Raw genomic sequence first — 17,502 nt, 5'->3', positions numbered from 1 at the left:
TGTATCAGCAATAACATCTGCTAAGCATAAAAAGAATTGATGATAAATTAATAAAAAATATGTACTGGGAACAGATATGGAAGGAAGAAAGTAGCTGGGAATAGATGCCACAGAAAAAGGAAACTGAGATTGGATAGTGATTAAGAGAAGAGATTGGTTGTTGAATAGGCGGTTTAGAAGGAGTGTGGATACTACTAATGTAAAGGGGGCTCAAAAAACTAAATAGACCAGTGAAACTATAACCTTGTTTTGTTGTACATTATACAAAATAATGTTTTTGTATTATTTACTTGATATTATACCTCAATTTAAGATAATGATTTCACAAGCTGCAACATAGTTGTGAGTAGAACAGTGATCCTGAAAGTATAGAATAAATTTCTTTATTTTAGACTACCGGTTTTGATCAGCAATGACCATCTTCATACCTGCAGCAAAACATGGGATAAACACAAATACAAATGTTGGATTGTTTACTATACGTGTGGAAAGCATGCACTTTAAATACATGGCATACCTATTTTAAAACATGTCCTAATTTAATGAAGCCATAGTGGCATCATCAAAAGATAAACTCAAAATCACAAGAAAGACTTAAACAATTATCGTACAGTTTCCTTTTTCCAAAACATGTAAAAAAGTAATGTACTTGAGAGTAGTAGCACACTTACATGGAAACAATTTACTTATCACAGTTTGGATTCCTGAAAGGTTGCTTGAATGAGAATGCTATTTGTATATTCACTCATCAAATAATACATGCCTTAAAACCGAGCGAGGTGGCGCAGTGGTTAGCACACTGGACTCGCATTCGGGAGGACGACGGTTCAATCCCGTCTCCGGCCATCCTGATTTAGGTTTTCCGTGATTTCCCTAAATCGTTTCAGGCAAGTGCCGGGATGGTTCCTTTGAAAGGGCACGGCCGATTTCCTTCCCAATCCTTCCCTAACCCGAGCTTGCGCTCCGTCTGTGCCTCTCAAACAAGTAAGTTCAGCTACTTTTGCTCTTCATACAATTGCTTATCTTTGAAACAAATGTATCAATCTCCTGGCGTATTTACATATTTCCACTCAATAATGCCATACGGGATGATGTTCAGGGGTAACTCATCACATAGAAAGAAAATATTGGTCACACAAAAGTGAGCGGTAAGGATAATGTGTCATGTAGATACTTCTTCAAGTAGGCATTTTAACTGTGCCGTCACTGTTCATATTTTCGCTAATGAAATTCATCATAAATAATCCATCAAAATTTGAGAACACTAGTGGAGAAAAGATCTTTATTACCCATTGTTAAAGCTGTCAATGGGAGAGAGAAGGATTCAGTATGCAGGAATAAAATGTTTTGATCATTTGCTCAGTAACATAAAATGTCAGACAGGTAGCAAAGCAAGTTGTCAGTCTGATTTAAAATCATTTCTCCCGTACAGCTCTTCCGTTCCATTGAGGAATTTCAACTGGTAGCCTGCAAAAAGAAAAACATTTCTTTTTAAGTTTAGTTACATAAGTAGGAATAAAATAATAATGTGTTCATTAATGTTAGCATTGACCATGGTATGCATATTCTATAAACTGACTGTTATCACATCATTTCTTAAAACACATTCAAATGATCTATGGAACATGTAACCAACTGACTAACTTAGCATCATCACACACACTTGAGATACGGCATATACTAGGCTACAGTGTCAGGTGAGTTACCTTGTTAACAGCACTGTTGTTCATAACAGTAGCCACAAAATGTTAATGTCATAAGCTCTTTAGCTGTTGCTACTGTAGGTGTACGCGTATTCATCAATTATATAATTGTACAATATTGACTAAAAAGAATACAGTAGATAATGTCTATAGTGGGCTTACCAGATGTATAAGTGATGACAGTAATAAAATGCAATAAATTAAAAACATGACTAAAGTTAGATTGTGAAGAAGGAAATAGGTATGTGACAATAATTCCGATACCCTCTTGTGCCAAATTTTAGATTAAAATATAATGAAATTCTTAAGAACAAGTTTACAGAGCTAACAGAATAATATAAAAATGATAAAATTAAGCAGGGAAAGAAGTCAAATGGATCAAACCACAGACTGTAGTAAGTAATGAGCGCCATCGCTTGGTGCGACCATCAAAATGCTGCATAAGTGAGAAATTGTCTAAGGAACTGTACCAGTCAGTTAATATGATCAACTAGTTAATGATATATATTGTATAAATCAAGAAATGAGTGATGTGTTCAGCATAAGAAAACAAAGCAAATATGTAAAGCACTTTACACTATGTAAAGACAAAGGCAATACATATCCAATAGAGGTGTTCAATGATTAAAGTAGAACACTGTCAAACAAAGCAAAGCATTGGGCACAAAATCATGCTGTCAACTAACAGTGTTGCTGGCCCTTGTTTCTTTTTTCTTTATAAATTTGAAGTTCATCTAACAAGTTGCGACCACAGCCTTTTTACACCCTGTGGAGAAAACACACATTATTCTCAACGCTCCCTACAGTATTGTCACTTTCTGATGAGTGCAATCCCAAAGCAGTTTTGTTACGCAGTTGTGAATGCTCCATAAACCTCAAGTTAAAAGACTGGCCAATTTGGCCAATATAATGTTTATCACAGTTACTACAATCAATCCTGTATACTCCAGAGGCATCAAATGTGTCATGTTTTACTCACAATTTATGGTGGTAACTTGAAAGCCACATCAAACATTAGATTTTCTGAAACATTTCTCTACTTGCTGGAACATTTTGTTGTGAAATTTCATTGAAACAGTTTTGATTCATTCTTTATTGGCTCTATTTTCTGGGTGAATGTGCATCTGCTGCTGTGCAAATGCATGCTCACCAAGAAAATAGAACCCAGTAAAGAATGAACAAAAAACATTCCAGTGAAATCTTATGGAAAAAGGTCATAGCAAATAGAGAAATGATTCAGAAAATCTAATTAAACAAAGGAAGGCCGTCACAGTCAGGCACTATCCCCTGGATGTAGCCAAACAGATTTCCTTTGCTGTCATCCCCCCCCCCCCCCCCCCAATAGCTTCCATCACCCCCAAGAGCCAGCTAAAATACACAATACCAGCCTGGGCTGGAACAGCTGGACCATATCCTTTGTCAGGGCTTTGGTTATCCATCATCATGCACTGGAATGAGGGATGTCCTATCCAAGGTCCTTTCCATTCCTCCTAAAATGGTGTTCTATTGCTCACCTAACGTTCACAACATCCTAGTCCATCCCTATGCCAATCCAAGTCCATGCCATAGGAATCATATCCTTGTGGAAGACACAGTTGCAAGTCCTGCCCAATCTACCCATCCCGCAGTTCCTATTGCAGTCCTGTCACAGGTTTATCTTATCCCATTAAAGTACGGGCCATCTACATCTACATGATTACTCTGCTATTCACAATAAAGTGCCTGGCAGAGGGTTCAATGAACCACCTTCAAGCTCTCTCTCTACTGTTCCACTCTCGAACGGCACGCGGGAAAAACGAGCACTTAAATTTTTCTGTGCGAACCCTGATTTCTCTTATTTCATTGTGATAATCATTTCTCCCTATGTAGGTGGGTGGCAACAGAATGTTTTCGCTATCGGAGGAGAAAACTGGTAATCAAAATTTCATGAGAAGAATTGAAATTTCATGAGAAGAACCCATCACAATGAAAAACGCCTTTGTTTTAATGATTGCCACTCCAGTTCACGTATCAGGTTTGTGACACTATCTTCCCTATTTCACGATAATACAAAACGAGCTGCCCTTCTTTGTACTTTTTCGATGTCATCCGTCAGTCCCACCTGATGCGGATCCCACACCACGCAGCAATACTCCAGAATAGGGCAGACAAGCATGGTGTAAGCAGTATCTTTAGTAGACCTGTTGCACACTTGTAAGTGTTCAGCCATTGAATTGCAGTCTTTGGGTTGCTCTATCAACAATATTATCTATGTGATCATTCCAATTTAGGTTATTTGTAATTGTAATCCCTAAGTATTTAGTGGAATTTACAGCCTTCAGAGTTGTGTGACTTATCTCGTAATTGAAATTTGGCTGATTTCTTTTAGTTCTCATGTGAATAACTTCACACTTTTCCTTATTCAGGGTCAATTGCCACTTTTCGCACCATACAGATATCTAATCTAAATCATTTTACAAGTTGTTTTGATCATCTGATGATTTTACAAGACGGTAAATGACAGCATCATCTGCAAAAAATCTAAGATGGCTACTCAGATTGCCTCCTATGTTGTTAATATAGATTAGAAATAATAGAGGGCCTATAACACTTGCTTGGGGAACACCGGATATTACTTCTGTTTTACTCGATGACTTTCCACCTATTACTACCTTTCTGACAGGAAACCACAAATCCAGTCACATAACTGAGGCGATACTCCATAGGTACGCAGTTTGGTTAGAAGACACTTGTGAGGAACGGTGTCGAAAGCCTTCTGGACATCTAAAAATATGGAATCAGTTTGACGTCCCCTGTCAATGGCACTTATTACTTCACGAGTATAAAGAGCTAGTTGTGTTTCACAAGAATGATATTTTCTGAAACAATGCAGACTGTGTGTCTTCGAGGTATTTCGTAATGTTCGAATACAGTATATGTTCCAAAACCCTACTGCAAATCAACGTTAGTGATAAAGGCCTGTAATTGAGCGGATTACTACTACTTCCCTTTTTGGGTATTGGTGTGACTTGAGCAATTTTCCAGTCTTTAGGTACGGATATTTCTGTGAGCGAGTGGTTGTATATAATTGCTAAATATGGAGCTATTTTATCAGCATACTCCGAGAGGAACCTGACAGGTATACAATCTGGCCCGGTGGCCTTGCCTTTATTAAGTGATTTAAGCTGCCCTTCATTACTTCTCAAAAGATACAACTGTTTGGTTATTTTACTAGTGGAAATGTGGAAATACTCTACACTCAGTTGTCGGAAGCTTTAGAACTATTAGAAAATCCTATTATGCCATACCACCTTTCATTCAGAGTAGTGCCTATATTCTTGAAAACTGGTTAAAAAAGTAATTGGTTTCTTTCAATAATGAGCATGGGTATTTATGTGAGTGATTCTTCCTTCACTGGTAGCTGCTTTGCCTACCACAGCAGCTCAGGATATTTGTTTCTAGTGAGTGCCCAGGTTATGGATATTGAGCTCTCTTGGAGAAACATGGTGGATTCCAACCTTGCTTAAAAGCAATTATGGAAGAGTACACTTGTGGTTCACAAGAGATATCTAGGTTAAGTTTAATGATTTTAAGCTAGAAATTATGGTATGAGATGGGGGACAAAAATGACACAGTGAAAGAAATATGTTTGTCAGAAGATTGGTTTTGTGGGAAAGGGGTGTTTTAAATGGATTAAATATCAGTTTCCAAAGAAAGATGGCTGATGAAAACATGCAAAGGCTGGCATGGGTAGTGAAAAGTTTATAGCACAAAAGAACTCACTTCTAATTCAGAGTTTCATTTCATGTATTGTGTCTTAGGATTCCATTATCTGTATTCTGGTCAGAAAGGGACAATCTTTGTATATAAAAATTCTTTTGTGTGTGTGTGTGTGTGTGTGTGTGTGTGTGTGTGTGTGTTGGTGCTGCTGCTCCTTTTTTCATTCTCTCTTTTTTTTCTTTCTTCCCCATTTCTTCAAAAATTCCCTTTCTTTTCTGTGTCAGAATTGATTAATGTGTCTGGATTTCATTAGTATGACTACACAATTAATAGATGCTTTTACTTTCAGAGCTGAAACAATCGAAAAGAGCATGATGCTCAGAACAAAAGCTATGAGAGAGAAAGACGAACTCAGAGAAATGAAGAAATACAGATATGCCTTAATCAGGGTTCGCTTTCCAGATGGAATACTCTTGCAGGTATGTCATATGAAACAATGGTAATTGTATGAGGATGTATACAAAAGAAAGATAGATTAACCGAAAATTTACCTAGTCCAGGCAACATAGTTGCTCTTGTGCATGAAGGGGTTCTGGAGAGAGGGAGCAGGATAAAAGTAGACTGTCAAGAAAATCATGTGGAGGAAAGCACATTGGCATTGTGTGAAAGTATGCAGTTAGTTTGAGGAAAGAGGGAATAATGATAGGAGGGAACTGGGGCAAGGACAATTATTGGCATGGAAACAGTGGAAATCAAGGTCAGAATGATTGCAAGACCAACTGATGCTTTGAAGCAATAGTATTCATCTCAGCAGTTTCAAGAAGTTGCTCTTGGAGGATATGCAAAGAATCCATAAGGCACAGATTTTAAAGGAGTAATTGAAGTTGACCATATTGTGCTGACAAGTGTCCCTTGCAACTGTTTTTTCAGATTGCCTTTGGTCATAGATTGGACTTCGGCATTTGTGTGGGTAGAAAGCTGTTATAAGCATGAGATATGCTGTTCATTGTGGATGGAAATGGAAGATACAATAGGTGTTAGTTGCACTTAATTCTCACCAGGTATAGCATATTAACAATGTAGTACGTATGAAAGTTGGGTTGAACGTGTTCTGTAAGCATTTTTTTAAAGATTTATTTCATACTAAAACAACTAATCTCACTCACTTTACTTTCCACATTATGATGCTCCATTCAGTCTTCAGTTTTATTGCAGTACCTTATTTATATGCAATATCTATTATCTTTTGTGTTGTGTGAATTTACTTATATAATCTTCATAGAACACTGAGTTCATTTTTTATTCAGACAAAACTGAACGTAAATTTGTGAATTTGTCAGGTTCTAAGTGTAGGGGCAGGAAAGATTTATCTCCATATATTCATTATACAAAACTGCCTTCAGAATTGTGGAACGGCTTTGTTGTTGTCCAGGTTCAATTTCATTGTTCTGTCAGGGACTTTCAGCATACAGAGCATCTGAATAGTACACATGTGCAGTGAAAATTTTCATTTTCTGATTACATCCCTGAATTCCTAACATATCTGTTACAATCAAGTGTTATGAAAAGCTGTACTGATTCAATCTTGGGCTAAACAGTGAGTGTTAAATGTCTTCTTTCTGTAGCGAAGTTATAATGTTCAAGTACTTTGTTCATCACCATCTATTGTGGTGGTAGCAGTTCTCTTCACTCACACCATTGTCTTCTATTTAGATGTTTCTCATACTTGTCAGTGTCAGAATTTCATACCAAATAATGTCTAAAATGAAACTACATTCAACTTTTTCATTAAAATTGCATCAAATAATAATTATGTTGTATATGTATTACAATTGTAAAAGAGATTTAAATATTAGAAACACTGTGAAGTAGTCCTAAAAACATAACCACCAGGAACTAGTGACAATAACACTCCTTTTTACCAAGTTAATGATCAATTTTGATTCCCTATGAGGAGAACACACTGTGTTGCTTATATGTTCAATCATTGTTGAGGACATCAAACTTGAATTCTGATTCATGCAGCAACCTCTTGAGCTAGAAAGCCAGTATGTACTCGAGCACTGCACATGTGTGCATTGGTGGGAACCTGGCCACGTACTGACAATTGCGGTTCCACATTAAAACTGTATTACTCTGCCATCTCTTGATGATACGCAATACTACCCAAGATCCTTGTCTGGAAGTGAGATAGTTGAAGAGATCAAACTACAAATTGCCTTGTGGAAAGAAACAAATTTATAAAATGGTATGTGAAAATATTCAGAAGGCTGCTATAATTTTTAGTGCACAGTGCATTTACTGTTTATGAAGCCGTTTGTGAGTGGCTAACATTTTATAAATAGTGTGATATGTTCCAATGTTTCAAAAATGACTGGTATATTTGAAACGGCAATAAAAACTAAACGAGCAGCGATAGACATACACCGTTTGTTGCAATATGCTTGGGACAACAGTACATTTTCAGGCAGACAAACTTTCGAAATTACAGTAGTTACAATTTAAACAACAGATGGCGCTGCAAGTGATGTGAAAGATATAGAAGACAACGCAGTCTGTGGGTGCGCCATTCTGTACGTCATCTTTCTGCTGTAAGCGTGTGCTGTTCACAACGTGCAAGTGTGCTGTAGACAACATGGTTTATTCCTTAGAACAGAGGATTTTTCTGGTGTTGGAATTCCACCGCCTAGAACACAGTGTTGTTGCAACAAGACAAAGTTTTCAACGGAGGTTTAATGTAACCAAAGGACCGAAAAGCGATACAATAAAGGATCTGTTTGAAAAATTTCAACGGACTGGGAACGTGACTGATGAACGTGCTGGAAAGGTAGGGCGACCGCGTATGGCAACCACAGAGGGCAACGCGCAGCTAGTGCAGCAGGTGATCCAACAGCGGCCTTGGGTTTCCGTTCGCCGTGTTGCAGCTATGGTCCAAATGACGCCAACGTCCACGTATCGTCTCATGTGCCAGAGTTTACACCTCTATCCATACAAAATTCAAACGCGGCAACCCCTCAGCGCCGCTACCATTGCTGCACGAGAGACATTCGCTAACGATATAGTGCACAGGATTGATGACGGTGATATGCATGTGGGCAGCATTTGGTTTATTGACGAAGCTTATTTTTACCTGTACGGCTTCGTCAATAAACAGAACTGGCGCATATGGGGAACCGAAAAGCCCCATGTTGCAGTCCCGTCGTCCCTGCATCCTCAAAAAGTACTGGTCTGGGCCGCCATTTCTTCCAAAGGAATCATTGGCCCATTTTTCAGATCCGAAACGATTACTGCATCACGCTATCTGGACATTCTTCGTGAATTTGTGGCGGTACAAACTGCCTTAGACGACACTGCGAACACCTCGTGGTTTATGCAAGATGGTGCCCGGCCACATCGCACGGCCGACATCTTTAATTTCCTGAATGAATATTTCGATGATCGTGTGATTGCTTTGGGCTATCCGAAACATACAGGAGGCGGCGTGGATTGGCCTCCATATTCGCCAGACATGAACCCCTGTGACTTCTTTCTGTGGGGACACTTGAAAAACCAGGTGTACCACCAGAATCCAGAAACAATTGAACAGCTGAAGCAGTACATCTCATCTGCATGTGAAGCCATTCCGCCAGACACGTTGTCAAAGGTTTCGGGTAATTTCATTCAGAGACTACGCCATATTATTGCTACGCATGGTGGATATGTGGAAAATATCGTACTATAGAGTTTCCCAGTCCACAGCGCCATCTGTTGTTGAAAATTGTAACTACTGTAATTTCGAAAGTTTGTCTGCCTGAAAATGTACTGTTGTCCCAAGCACATTGCAACAAACGGTGTATTTCTATCGCTACTCGTTTAGTTTTTATTGCCGTTTCAAATATACTGGTCATTTTTGAAAAACCCTGTAGCTTCACTCATGAAGGTTTTTCAATCTCCATTATTGGTAAGAACACAACTGACATTTCGTTGTGAACACAGCTTTCAGGCACACAGTGGCATAAACCTGTGGGCTGCAAATGAGGGAAGAGTGCTTTTGGGACTTACCTATTGCTGGACATGTTGAATGTGCCCCAGTATTGTTAATTTCTTTTCAATACTTTGCCTAATTCATTAGAAAATATTCTGCTTGTTCTTCGGCGACAGCTAGGGTTTCAACATGATAGTGCACTGCACACTTTGGAATGAATGTGCATAACTATTTAAATGAAGCATTTCCAGAGAAATGGGTTTGTTGTGGAGGTCCAGTTTTCTGACCTGCATATTCCACAGACCTTAATCAGCTATAGTTTTATGTCTGGGGACACTTAAAGGAAGAGGGTTATAGTACTCCACCCATGGATGTACATTCACGTTCATGCCATTTCGGCAACGGTGGATGCAGGTGTGTTGTGAAGGGTCCAGCAGAGTATGATCCAGTGAGTGGCAAAGCGTTTGCAAATGCAAGATGGTCACTTTGAACATCATCTCGAAAGTGAACGTTGCTAGTAGGTGTATGTACCGGCTCTATGAAGCTAAGGCTGGATGTCAGACGTACAGAATGGAATTATTGTGTATAACATGATTTGCAGTCTAGTGTAGTGTACCTAATGTTGTTTGTACCTCATTGGATACAGACAGTGTTATCCACTATTATTTGGTAGTGGCATTATTTGTACCGTGGACAAAACAAAGTGGTTGTTTACACCTGTAAGATGTTTATGTTATGTCTTAATACTTACATGAAGGTAACAATAGCAGGAAGAAATTCACAAGATACTGCGTTGTGGAGGTGTAAATTGGATGCAGTTTGATGCTTCAAGGGTCATTCCAAATGGAATCAACCAATAAAAAAATAAATTTCAACCCTGGTGGTTTAGAATTTTGTAATTTTTATCAGTTTATTCTGTTTATCAGAATAAGATAAAATCCAAAACTAAAATTTTTTTGAACTTCTAGTTTTGGAATTATTATTTTTTAAAGCTCCCGAAACTGTGATTTTTGCCATGTTTGGAAACTTTAAAATGGCAATATCTCAAAAGGTATTTGATATACAGACATAAAATTTATACCATTTTATTCAGTTTATTGTAGTCTTTAAAACTGTGGGCTGCTTGACCAATTAATTAAAATCCTTTTTTCATTCCCAAACAAAAATGTTTAAAAATGTTAGTTGTACACTGATAATGTGTGTACCGAATTTCATGGTGGTATTCTAAAGTTAACATATGGGAATAAATTTTATTTTACTGCTGTTTGTATTCCGACTTATAACACTATTGGCAGTGCATGCTACTTGTTTCCTAATAACTGAACTCTTACTCCTGTCGTAGGAAAGCAAAGTGTAATGCTACCGCGGAATGTCAAATGCCAAATACGACATAAACCTACAGTATAGCGTTACCCTCCGGGAGGAATTTTGAAATTGACCATGTGTTAACCTAATGGATAGAGGGTATCGAACATGAATTTCATACTATGGCAATTAGTAGAAAGCAGAAAGACTTTAATTTTGTAAGAAATGAAGGAAATAAAGTTCCTCAAATGAAATAATGAACGGTCACCAGCCCAATTAGACATAATAATGTGAAAACATTATTTTCAGTGGATTTAAATATACCCTTGCAAAAGGGACTTTCATAAATTCTACTTAGTAAAGTGCAAAGAACACACACAACTACCAGGTGAAATGCACAGTGGATAGCAGTAGCTATTAATAGCATAGGTTAGCAATCACAGAAATGTAAAAGAGACTTTACTCTTGTTAACTATAATTACTACCTCAACCATTAATTAATTCAGCACAATATGTTCTCAAAGAGATTAAGTGGCACCTAACAAGAGTTCAAGTTTGACTAACACATACACATCAGAAATGCAATATTTTAACTCTGTACTAAGATATTTCATTTTCACTCTACTGTGGAAATGTTCCAGATTTCAATAGCAAATACCGAATTGAAATTAACCTTTTCCTACTAGCAAAGATTAAAGTGGGGGCCCTTAAACTGTCCCTCCCTTTATAAGCAACTATGCACACACTTCAGAAACAACTTGCATCACATAAATGCAGAATTACAACCCCACTTAAGATTATTTAGCCCTTGGTGCTTTATAATAATTCACACTAGCAATATTTTTATTTAGCTTCGGAAATAAATTCAAGTTAAAGTAATGTTTCAAATAGGTTTAGCATTATGTGCCTTTTTCATTACTTGAGAAGCAAGTGATTTTAATTATCAACATTTATTCGCTTTAGCACTAAACTTTGGCACAATCATAGTAGTAGCAGTTCAAAGCAAAATAAAGCTTTTTAACAAGTTTAAAATAATGTGCCTCTCTCTTTACCTATGAAACAAATGATTTAACTAGCAACTTTTGTATGCTTTAAAACTGAAACTGAGGCACATTTAAATAGAAACAAATTTGCATTTCTTCATGAACAGGATACTCTGTCTTTAGCACTTTTAGGATAGGACCTTGGTTGGTATCATGAAGAGGACAGTTTCAAAGTTCAAACTCAAATTTTGCAACACTTGAATTATTATTGCAAAAGCACATGCAAGCACCCTGGTTCATACTGGCATACATATCTGTTTCCCAAAGTAGGTTGAGCAGTGGCGCAATAGAGGCGGCAAGCACGTGGTGGCTATCAAGTCTCCTTCTGGCAGTTTGAAGCTCTCTTTAATTCTTCTTGGTGACGTATTAATCATCTTTAGAGCCTTTCCACATATGAGAGCACCATTTTTCAGCTGGAACCACATCCGAGGACATACCATCATAGATTTGGTTTCAGAATGCCCCACTTGGCACCTGCGGTGTTGACTATGCAGCTGCTGGCCACTGACTGCCTAACGTTCTCTCTCTCTTGCCGTCCAGATTGACCGCCACTTGCACCTTTTCTCATGCGCCAAGCCCCTTCCAATATGGAGGGGGTTCTCTAGGTCTTATCTATTTGACATATAACAATTAACATAAATAATGTATGGGATAGTATGCATTTTCTATTTTATATAACTTTTAATTTACGGTAGTTGTTGTACATATTGGTAGAACAACAGTGTGTGTGTGTGTGTGTGTGTGTGTGTGTGTGTGTGTGTGTACGTACGTACACACAGTCACTTCTATTGACAGTAATTCACTTCAGTAGAGATGAATTGTTGAGATGAAATCAGCAAAGTAGTGGTGAAGGAATTAGGACCAGGGTGCTTTATGCATGTATAACGTTTTAAACACATGAGCTCAGGGGATATTAAGTGACTGAAAACTGCTGCATCATGATTTAAAATGCTTAATCATCCAATAAAATGTTGAAAGGCGCGTTGGAAAACAAACATGAAGTGAAATATTGTACTTGTCGTATTCAGGCATGAGTGGTTCAACATTTTATTGGGAAATGAAGCATTTTAAATCATGACAACGGCACATTTGTCAATTGAGGATGTTCAGTCAAAATGGTTCTCTTAATACTTCTATTAATCGGTTGTCGAAGCAGAGTGTGATCAAATATTAGCTTCATTCCAGTTGTTTGAATGGGGTAAAGTGTGCATAGTGTTCCAAAACAACTATTTCGAATTAATACAGGAGGTAAGGAACATCAAAACACACATATTTAGTTATGGTACATATGGGCCCTGATGGTAATTTCTGATGTTGGGGATGATTTAGATAGACATTTGTTCAGCATTCTAATTACAGCAGTTCCATTCACAGGTAATACTCAAATGTGTGACTGTTGGCCTGCATGCACGCAGTATATCATCAGATCATTGTCGTGTCCATTCCAAATTTCCTGTCATGTCGACAGTGGTACCAGCAGCGACGGCAATTATAGTGATGAGGTCTCCTTCTGTTTCCACAATTGTTTCATACACCAACTGCTTCATATGCCTTCAGAGGAAACAATCCAAACACTTGGTCAAGTGACCTGAGTGGCCAGGCCATAGGGCCACCTCAGCTGGTCCTTCAGTTCGCAAAAGTGGCTCGCGGATGATTTCTCATAGCAATGTTGAAATAAGATGGTGCCCCATTGTGTTGAAAGAACATCCTTGGTCTAACATTCAGAGGTATGTCCTCCGGAGTCCTGGCAACAAGTTCCATGAAGACATGGTATCACTATCTGTTGAGGCCGAATAGAAGAAGTGTGGTCCAACCAACCTATCACCATAGTTGACACAATGCGGTGATGCTTGCAAATGAGTTGGTGTGTTTCCAAACAGACCTCAGAGCCAGCCATCCGTGGAAAGAGCAGTTTTGAATGTCAGTACATGTTCCCAATCAGCAACACCGACACAACAGCTTCCATAGCACCACTAACAAAATGTTCCCTAACATTACAAGTTGACTTCAGAGATCATATGTTCCTTATCTGAATATATTTGTTCTCTGTCTCTTGTATGAAAGCGAAGAAATAGTTTCAGAGCACCTGTATGAGCCACCAGTCACTAATATGTGACAAATGATGAGCATGCAGTCTAAAAAAGGAGCTTGGCAAAAAGTTTTTATAGCCATAGCTGTCACTGGGAGACAGAAACATGATGCATTTATTCCTATGACCAAAGCTAAACGTAAAGCAAAGTAGATGACTTTTGCGCTATCCAGAGATGAAAAAGTAGAAGTAAACCTTTTATTTACACACCATTGTGGATCAACTCTTTATTTTTCATAACCAAGAAGACCAAATAAATTGACTCCAATAAAAGAAATTTCGTACTTTGTAAAGTAAATCTCTCAGCTGCCATTGGAAAAATTTACAGATTATCAGATGAGGAGCTGCAGAAAGCCTCAGATTGTATTGCAGAAGAATGTGTTGTTACCTCAGTTGTGTCATTATTGGATGAGAGAATTATGTTATATGATTTAAAAGAATACATAATTTTATACACTAAGAAGATTGTTAGTGGATCACCATAACATCTTTCTTATTGAAGAGGAGTAACAAATTTCACTTTGTAAGGCACTCAAAAAATGCATTACTAAATAACAACAGCTACATCATTGTTTAATTAATATGATTGAAGGAGCTTGGCAGCAACTTGACTTGAACAATGGTAGGTCTGCATATTATCCGTTCCCCATGTCATTGCCTTGTCTCACCCAGCTAATGACACAGCTCCGGCACATACAGAGTTCATGCTGCATGTTGTTGGCCATGCTGCGCATAGTTACGGCAGCGTCAGAGCCTCGTTTTTAAATCGCATTTCTGTTAAACCTGTTGGTGAGACTAGGTTTTTCTAGATACACTTGACGTGGGATGAGGAATCTCATACTAACCACCATATTTTCTTCACCCTGTATATTTTATAAACAATGTTACTCTCTGTATCACATCATCTCCTCAAACCTTGAGCATCTCTCACTATGTGTAATGCTTGCCTACAGCTTTTGTTTTCCTGAGATCTGCTGTGACTTTTTTTTAACTACTCCTTTTGTGATATTTGGGCCAGTTCCATCCCTGTAACATTTCTCTATTTGTAATTCACTCAACTAAACCACTTAATTTTGAATCTTGTAATTCTACATGAGGAAACAATTTTTTTCCTAGTTTCAGCTCTTGATATTAGTTATAACTTGTTATTTATAATCAGTAATTATTGAATTTGCCTGCTTTTGTCCATCTGATTGGTACCTTTAACAGTAGTTAAATGTTACTTCATCTATGCTGTATGTTAAGTCACCTATGATACAGTGCTTGGAAGAAAGTCTTGTCTCCTCTTAAGCTCTGTGACAATCTTTTAATTCATTGTGAAACTGTTAAAATTATGTATATGAAGTGAATGATTTTTATATTTTCAGGGGACATTCCATGTCTACGAAAAATTTGACGCAGTTCTTAACTTTGTTACTGAGAATTTGGTTCAAGATGACCAACCATTTATTCTCATAATGGCAAATGGTTGTCGTTTGAGCCATGAGGAAGCAAATCAGACGTTAGTTGATCTGCGCCTTGTACCAGCTTCAGTTCTTATATTTTCTTGGGACACACAGGAAACAGAAGAAAAATCAGTTGACCAACAAGCAATGTATCTCAAACCTGAAGTCATGCTACTTGTACAAGCTGTGTAATGATGGTTATGCTTCACAAATTTTTGTGAATCTGTTAAGTTTCATCCTTTGGTTGTGCATTGCTGCATTATTGCTGTCTCTTGTATAAATATTTATTATTTATTGCACTGATGGACTGTATATCTGAATAACTGTGTATATAAATTTATAAACAAAATACGATAATTCTGTTAACAGCCTTCACCGATTACAAGAAATGGTATTTGCACTAGTGGTAACTTTTGCTTTCTTCTTGGAAAGGAAAACTTCAAGCTGTTCAGCTGCAGAGGGATGGCTGATATTAAAGGTTGAGAATGATCTGCAGTTAAGGCCTTCCTGAAGCAGGAAATGTTGAGTGTCTCGAACCTTGCGACCAAGTAAACGCTGTTGAAGCTCTTGGGCACTTAATTGTATGATGTTACTAATTTGGTTGGGTAGTAAAACAAAACAAACAGCAAGGAGGTAACTAAAGTGACATTTTTATGGTGAATTGGGGCTGTTAATCAACACCACACAAGACTGTTGTTGCATTCCATACTGTTTTGTAAAGGAATCTTAGAGCACATGCCATATTAAAGCCAGTGTTTTGATTTCATATACTATGTACACAGAGTGTAACGTTGAATTATACATAAATTTTGTAAGCTGTCTGGCAAGCTATTTGAATGTGTACTCGCAATGGAATGGAAATAAAAGAGTAATGCTTGTTCTGCTGGAGGGAGACCACAATTTAAAATATTCAAACGATAAATCGAATGAATAATTACTTCAAAATTTGTTAGATCATATATTAGAGTATAAAACTGCAGTCACTGTTGCTTTATTGCAAATGCTCTAGTAGTGTAAGTTATAAAGTGAGAGGTGGATCTGGAGACAAAATAAAATATGGCTACTAGGAAATAAATTTTATGGGAGTGAGAGATGAGCTATATTTAAATGGACCTGGCAGCAGAGACCTGCCTTTTGTTTTGGATCCTCAAAACATGAGTAGTTGTTCTACTATTACAGACAAATGATAGTTGCTTTTGTAGGAGAGAATATTTCATTGTTTCATGAGGCAGGTATTAGGTGATTCTACTGTGGAATAAAATTCCAACTCGATACACAATTATAAGAATTTTCATTAAATGCAGGAACTTTCCGAACAAGTGTCAATATCCACATTGTTAAACTGATATTTAAAAGTATTTTCTGAAATTAATACACAGCTAAGTTTGCACTGTTGGAAAATATAACCGGGTAGATTGAAAAAATCTGCTCACCACATGGCAAGAGAAACCCGATATAAAAGATATGGAAATGTGCAAGCTTTGGGGGCCAGTGGGCTCCTCCTCCTCCTCCTCCTCCTGGCATAAGGGTTGAAAGGAAAGAAAGAGAGACTAAGGAAAAGGATTGCTCAGTGATAGATGGAAGATATAGAACAGAGGTAGGTTGAGTTACTTTTGAATATACCAGTAAAGTTCAAAGCAACAAAAATCAGTATCCACACAGCAGATTTAATTTAGCAGCATTTGGTATGCTGTCGAGAGCAGGCAATTAAAATTAAAAAGTCCCTACAGCCCAATCACATGAGCAATGTGTTTGTCGTTATGATAGGGTCATCAGTAAATACTAGTTTGTGGAGCATGTGCTATCTCAGTGTAACTTGTGAGCTGCACCGAAAATTTGATGCTCTAGAAATACTTAGTGCATGGCTAGTATTTCCATCCCAAGTACAATGTAGCCATATTAGCACTAAAGATCCTCCACTACATTTGTAGTAGTATTGGTGAAGAGTGAGATGATAAAACTGCTTTATAAAGCTCATGCTCATACTAGTGATTATTTATCACAGAACGCTGAGGGGTGCTGTATTTGTACAGCAGCCCAGAGGTACACTCACACCTTCAACTGTGATAAGAGTTCATTCTGTTTTCTTGTTCAAAAGACCATGTACTAAGCGGCTAACAATCTATGAAATAGTCCAGGACTGCCATTAAAAATATTTTTTTAAAAAAACTGTCATGGTTACAAATTTGCCATTGAAATAGCCTGCTAACTTAGTCCTGGAGTAATGCAACAAAAGTATTCAATTGTGCCTCAT

The 17,502-nt window shown here is 37.7% G+C and overlaps 1 protein-coding gene across 1 annotated transcript in view; it reads left to right on the top strand.

The window, feature by feature from the left end:
• The window catches only part of LOC124799276 (UBX domain-containing protein 6), a 53,808-nt gene extending 37,739 nt beyond the window's left edge, over positions 1 to 16,069 (top strand). Inside the window, exons 8-9 of the mRNA XM_047262845.1 lie at positions 5,752 to 5,881; positions 15,171 to 16,069. Coding sequence (XP_047118801.1) covers positions 5,752 to 5,881; positions 15,171 to 15,440 — 400 coding nt within the window. The 3' untranslated portion in view covers positions 15,441 to 16,069. The remainder of the gene's footprint in view (positions 1 to 5,751; positions 5,882 to 15,170) is intronic.
• Positions 16,070 to 17,502: the final 1,433 nt, after the last annotated feature.

The sequence above is a fragment of the Schistocerca piceifrons genome, chromosome 5 (genome assembly GCF_021461385.2).
Source record: "Schistocerca piceifrons isolate TAMUIC-IGC-003096 chromosome 5, iqSchPice1.1, whole genome shotgun sequence".
Lineage (NCBI taxonomy): Eukaryota > Metazoa > Arthropoda > Insecta > Orthoptera > Acrididae > Schistocerca > Schistocerca piceifrons.
The sequence above is the reverse complement of the archived record's forward strand: the minus strand, read 5'-3'. Positions and strand labels throughout refer to the sequence as shown.